This window comes from Eleutherodactylus coqui, chromosome 6 (assembly GCF_035609145.1).
Source record: "Eleutherodactylus coqui strain aEleCoq1 chromosome 6, aEleCoq1.hap1, whole genome shotgun sequence".
NCBI classification, from domain to species: Eukaryota; Metazoa; Chordata; class Amphibia; order Anura; family Eleutherodactylidae; genus Eleutherodactylus; species Eleutherodactylus coqui.
The window spans coordinates 74384523-74391016 of NC_089842.1; the positions used below are offsets into that span (position 1 = coordinate 74384523).

General features: G+C 49.2%; 1 protein-coding gene across 1 annotated transcript; it reads right to left on the minus strand.

The window, feature by feature from the left end:
* Positions 1-660: 660 nt before the first annotated feature.
* LOC136632245 (protein NYNRIN-like) lies at positions 661-6259 on the minus strand. Its single transcript, XM_066606990.1, has 2 exons — positions 3424-6259; positions 661-1564 (listed from the first exon to the last, which is right to left on the minus strand). Exons 1-2 carry the CDS (start codon positions 6071-6073, stop codon positions 1407-1409), a joined length of 2808 nt encoding a protein of 935 aa, XP_066463087.1. The 5' UTR covers positions 6074-6259; the 3' UTR covers positions 661-1406.
* Between the last annotated feature and the right edge of the window lie 235 nt (positions 6260-6494).

Below are 6494 nucleotides of genomic sequence, written 5' to 3' on the forward strand. Positions count from 1 at the left end.
CCGTGCAGAGCATTGCGTCCAGAGCATTGCGTCCTGCAGTAATTTTACATAGTCCAGGGCCAGTAGTGGTGGTGAGGCAGGGACAGTGAAAGACATATGCAGTCTATATAGGCAGTGGGCTTTTCCAAAACAATTTGGGAAAAAAAATCTATTTGGGCTGCCTGTGACCGTCCTCAGTGTACTGCGTCTCTGCTGGGGGTAGTTGTCCTAATTCATACACAGCCAGCTAAGTGTTACAGCAGGCTTGCGCAAAATTCTTTCCTGGCTCTGCTGTGCGTTCCGTAAGCGAAGTCAGCCTCCAACCACAGGCCAATAAGCGGCACATTTAATTACAGCGCTCTGTTTCTGCACTACTGGTAATACAGCATGCTGAGGGGTAGGGGTAGGCCTAGAGGACGTGGACGCGGGCGAGGACGCGCAGGCCCAAGTCAGGGTGTGGGCACAGGCCGAGCTCCTGATCCAGGTGTATCGCAGCCGACTGCTGTGGGATTAGGAGAGAGGCACGTTTCTGGCGTCCCCACATTCATCTCACAATTAATGGGTCCACGCGGTGAGCTGGAATAGGGTTTTCTCCAGCAGGCTTCAGGGTATTCTGCAGCTTTCCTAATTGTGTGGAAGCAGTATGCGCACACTGACCAAGTCAAACACAAGGTATGAATCTCATGTTAAAAATGGCTCTTCTGGCAGAGACGTCCAGACAGGCCTTTTTATTGAAAAAGGATAACACCTGCCCTTTATGGGCGTTTAACAGATTACATCACCAACATATATATATTCTTATTCGCTAGATTATACAGAGTCTCCCGCCTCCCTACCCTCCCGTCCTCACGTCCGCCAAGGTATGGACTTTGTATTCTTTAGCATGCAGACAGCCTTAAGGAATTCTGTGTAGTTGACAAATGATTTGTCAACTAGCTTGTGTTTGAAGAGTGGAAGGGGGCTAGGTAAACACACAGGATATACACATAACACTATAGCCCTTAACTCTTAGAGGTTTCTTGTGCAATTTCTATGTACTTAGTCAACATTAGATCAGACATCCTTCACCATCCCATTGTCTACTAAATACTATGATTAGATTGTGTGTCGATCAAACTCCAGAGTTAAAAGTCATTACAACAACAAAATACATTTGGGTTTATATAAATCAATAGACATTTTATATTAATCATGATGTCTACTACAATCCCCCCTTGAAATGTCTATTCTCTAACTTTCCCTAGTAATTCCACAATCATCTGCGGGTGACCCTCCTTGGGGTCCCAAATCTAGGCAAGCCCATCGAGCATACCAAGGTAAGCTCTCCAAGCCAACCACGGGTTCTTCACAGCCCTTGCGACTGGACCACAGCTAGCCTGGGTCCCCCGTAGTCACCGACTCGTAATTCCAAGGAGGGTGGTCTGACCCTATAACTGGAGCGCGTTGTAGGTTGGATTTAGAGTCTTCAAGGGGGTGTAGGACTTGTCCACTCCATCTGGGGATGCATCCAGTAAACTCATTGTGGGAGCGGCTTTTTCAACAGCAGTTTCACAGGTCTTTTTGACACAGGGGACAACACAGCAGGCTAGAATAGAAAAGATAATCAGTACACATAGAACAGCAATGCCTATCTGCACCAGAATTCTCTGCCACCCACTCATCCATGAAAAGTACTGGTCCCAAGGGTCAGTTATCCCTGAGTTTCTTTTTAATTCTTCCGATAGTGCAGTCAACTTTTTAATGGCAATTGTGACTTTACCCGTGGGTCCTGTATTGTCTGGGATGTAGGTACAACAAGTCTCCCCTATCATCTTACAGACACCCCCCTTCTCAGCTAAAATCATGTCTAAAGCCATTCTATTTTGAAAAGTCATAGTCGAGGCAGGTCCTAATTGGTCAGCTAGTCCCTGTAAGGCATCTCTGGTGTAATTTATAAATCGCTGCTGATTATAATAAATATAATTAATCCAGTCAACGTTTTTATTTACCGTAATGATTGGGAAAATGGACTCGAATCCAGCTTTAACTTGGTCTCTAGCTTTATACTCGTCAGGTACCCCCCTTGGCTGTCCTATGGCGTCAATGTACACGTGTAAATCGAAACTACCGCCAGGAGCCTCTCGTCTCACTCTATGATAACTATTGGGGGTAACCTCATTATCCTCAACGTTATCTGACAGGATGTGGAGGGGCATAAGGGCTTTTGCTAAGGCACACTCCCCTGTCCAATTACCTTCCAGACGGGTCCTCAACCTCATGTCTCCACAAAGCCAGTAAACGTCTCCTAAGGACTGGACCTGATTCTGCGTCCATTCCCCTCCCAGTGTACTGTAGGAGGAGCAATACCCGTTGGTGAAGTTCCCCAAAAATCTCCCCCCTTGTCGGTTTGCATAGCAGGTGTAGTTTCCGGGGTAGATTGTAATACTCTCCCCGGGGCGAGGCACTTGGGTGATTATGGGGTATTCCTTTTTCCACTTCTCACAAACAGTGTGATTGGTGGAAACGTTCGTGAAGAGACTAAGGAAACACTTTTCAACATCTACAGGGAGATTCAGTGGGACCGTCCCCAAGTGCGGTCGGGCACTACCGCACACGTAACAGTTAGACTTGTTGCTCTTGTTGGCATTGTACCTCATCCACTCTAACCAGAGATTCTGGTCAGAGTAGCCAGTCTCTACTGTCATGACGTCTTCAAAGGTAGGGTCGGCTATGGCCATCATGTTCGTCAAGGTCTTTATTTTGGGGCGCAGGGGGTTAAATATAGGCACGGGGCTAGGTGAAGGCCTCCATTCGGGAGCATCTACCATATCCCTTATTTTAAACTTCCCTAAGGGATCTGTCCTCCCGTACCGGTATGTCCCCAAACAATAAGTCCCCTCGTCTCCCGGGCTTGGATTTTCTATGGTTAGTGTAAGAACCATATTAAAGCCAAGCAACATGATGAGTTCAGCCTTCCAGTTCCCACTATCCTTATTATTTTTAAGGAGGGTCATACGACTAATTAGGGATTTCCCGCTCTTATCTTTTTTATTTACGGCACTTCGCGGTTTATAGGACCAGTCTGTTCCTGTGTTCCATCCCACTGATCCCCAATAGCGACAGTCTTCTCCCCAGACGTTATCAGTAACACAAATATATTGAATTCCCAGGGTGTACAAGTCATATAGCCAACTGGATCGGGCTAAATCCGGCCCATGGTGGGATTTTGTTTTTAGACACGGGACCACAGTACAATAGTCAAAGGAATATGTGGCCACCTGAGTGTTGGATGAGTTATACCAAAAGGTAACAGTACCCTCATATTCCTCCGACCAAGGATTCCAGTTGCCACCCTCCTCTCTCGTGATTACTGCTCGAGACCCACCTCCCACTCTGACGAGTCCCAAACAAAACAATGTCCACAGCATGACTAGACCTGGTCTCCCAGATCTGGAACTTTCTTACAGTGGGAAGCGTGGATCCAGGTGGGTCTTCCGGCTAATTTCACAGCTGTGGCAGTAGTCAGAAGCACCTGGTAGGGACCATCAAATCGAGGCTCGAGGGAGTGCTTCCTGAGGAACTTCTTGACATACACCCAATCCCCAGGCTTCAAGGTATGGGTCCCGGTGTCCGCCTCTGGATCTGGAATGGAAGAGAACACCTGTGCATGGACCCTGGTTAGTTCTTTGGCAAGGGAAGTCACATACTTAGTCAACACATCAGATTGCAGTTGTAACTGTTGGGGGTAGTAACAACCTAACCTTGGGGCTGACCCAAACAGGATTTCATAGGGGGATAGTGCGTGATCCCCCCTGGGTGTATATCTCACACTGAACAGGGCTATTGGGAGACAGTCTGTCCAGGGTAGCCCTGTTTCCTGCGTCATTTTGAGCATTTTGCTCTTTAGTGTGCCATTAAGTCTCTCTACCTTTCCACTACTCTGGGGGTGGTAAGGTGTATGGAACAGCAGACTGCTACCAAGGGCCTGCCAAATTTCTTTGGTGACGTTGGCAGTGAACGCTGGACCTTGGTCACTTTCGATGACCTCTGGGATTCCGAACCTGCAGACGAGTTCTGAGAGTAGTTTCTTAGCAGTAGTCTTTGCAGTCATATTGCTCACTGCGTATGCTTCTGGCCAGCCGGAGAAGACATCTACTACTACTAGGGCGTATTCGTATCGCCCGCTCTTTGGCATTTGGATGTGGTCAATCTGGATCCGTTGAAAGGGATACATGGGTCTGGCAAGGTGTTTTGCAGGAACCCTCTCCATATGTCCTGGGTTACATTCCGCACAAGTAACGCACGACTTACAGTATCGGTCAGTCAGAACCGAGATTCCAGGGGCCACGTAGTACTTCTGAATGAGGGCGTTCATCAGCATTTTGGATAAATGCGTGGGTCCATGAGCCCATTGTACCACTGCCGGGTACAGAGATCTTGGAAGACAGGGTTTCCTTGAGATTTGATACAGCCCTCTTCTGTCTTTGGTAGCCCCCTTATCTTCCCAGATTTTCAGCTCTTCTGGCGTAACTCTCGCCTGTGCTTCTGAAAGACTTCTTACATCTGGGGTGGTAGACACTTCTGGTCCCGTCTGAGCGACCATTTCCATTGGCTGATCCTCCACTCGAGTCTCACTTCCTTCGTCTGGACCTGCTGCTGCTTCTTTAGCTGCCTTGTCGGCTAGATAGTTCCCTCTAGCTTCTGGTGAATTTAACCTTCCGTGAGCCTTGACTTTCAGCACAGCCACTTGGGTAGGTAGAAGTAGCGCATCCATCAGTTCTCCGATAGCCTCATGATGTTTCACTGGAGTACCAGCTGTCGTCAGGAATCCCCTGGTTTTCCATATTAGTCCAAAGTCGTGTGCCACTCCAAGAGCATACCTGGAGTCCGTGTAGATATTTGCAGTCTTCCCTTTGGCCAATTTACAGGCTGAAATCAGGGCTTGCAGTTCTGCTTCTTGTGCAGACATCGTTGAAGGCAGTCTCTGAGCTTGGAGGATAGTGTCTTCCGTAGTGATCGCATACCCCGTGTGAAACCTTCCCTTGCTGTCCGCGTACCTGGAACCGTCAATAAAAATTGTAAGTTCAGGATTCTGCAGTGGGGTATCTAGGACAGTAGGTAGGTGTGAGGTTTGTTGTTTCATAAGCTCAAAGCAATCATGTTCGGGCACCCCCGGATCATTTGTTTCTTTTTCCTCTTCTGACTCTACACCCCCCTCAGGAAGTGGGAGGAGAGTGGAGGGGTTGAGTATATGGCATCGGCGTAGAGTCACATTATCCGGAAGGAGGAGCGAACATTGCAGTCTGAGGTGTCTTGCTGCCGAAAGATGTTTTGGTTGCGTTTGATTGAGGATGGCCGTAATGTCATGAGGAGCTTGAACGATCAAAGCGTGTCCCAAAACAAGGTCCGAGGTTTTGTCCAACAGGACCTGAGCAGCAAAAACGGCCCTTAGGCAGGAGGGCCCTCCTCGGGCTACTGTGTCTAGCTGTGCAGAGTAGTAGCCAACTGGCCTCATTCTGGGGCCGTGAGATTGGGCAAGGACACCCGTCGCATGTCCCTGCCGTTCGCTGACAAAAAGGTGGAAGTCCTTGTTATAGTCCGGCAGGCCCAATGCAGGGGCTGTGGAGATGGCTGTCTTCAAAAGATAGAAACTTTCAAGCGCCTCTGGTCCTAGAAGAAATGGATCCGTCTTTAAAGCATCGTACAGAGGTTGCATCAGTAGAGAGGCTTCTGGGATCCATGATCTGCAGTAGGAGATTAGGCCAAGGAAAGCCTGTAACGCCCGCGCAGAGTTTGGCACTTGTATCCTCTGGACTGCCAGTATCCGTTCGTGGGTGAGGTGCCTGGCCCCCTGCGTGATGCAGTGACCAAGGAAAACCACCGAAGTGGAGCACCACTGGAGCTTGGATAGAGATGCTTTGCAACCTTGGTCGGCCAGGAAGTAAAGCAGGCTTTCCGACGCCGCCTCAGCTGTGGGGAGGTCATCAGCGCACAGCAAGAGGTCATCAACATATTGTAGGAGAACCACCGTAGTGTGTTCAGATTGCCATGGTGCGAGGATAGACGCAATGGCTTTCGCGAACTGACTTGGAGAATTCTGGGCCCCCTGAGGCATCACGGTCCATGTATATTGCCGGCCATCATGGGTGAAGGCGAAGAGAAATTGGCAGGACGGGTCCAACGGGATGCTGAAGAAGGCATTTGCAAGATCCACGACTGTGAAGTATGTGGCGGTGGGCGGTACCCCCGCCAACAGGGTATGTGGATTAGGCACAAGGGGTGTGTCCAAAATGGTGGCCTCGTTCACTGCTCGAAGGTCCTGCACCATACGGTATTTCACTGGCATCCCCTTGGGTGTCTTCTTCTTTACTGGAAACAACGGGGTGTTGCAGGGAGATTCACAGGGTATGAGTGCCCCATTTTCCAAGAGTGCCTTCACTTGCCCTGCGATAGCCTGTGAGACGGCAATCTTGAGTGGATACTGCGGCCGACGTGGTAGGCTGGCTCCAGGTTTCAGTTTAACTACCACGGGTGGC

Coding starts and splice junctions, on each gene's coding strand:
- LOC136632245 (XM_066606990.1), bottom strand. CDS start 6,073: ATGCCTCAGGGGGCCCAGAATTCTCCAAGTCAGTTCGCGAAAGCCATT. Junction 1,565..3,423: donor CTGGATCCACGCTTCCCACT/GTAAGAAAGTTC, acceptor TTTCTATTCTAG/CCTGCTGTGTTGTCCCCTGT.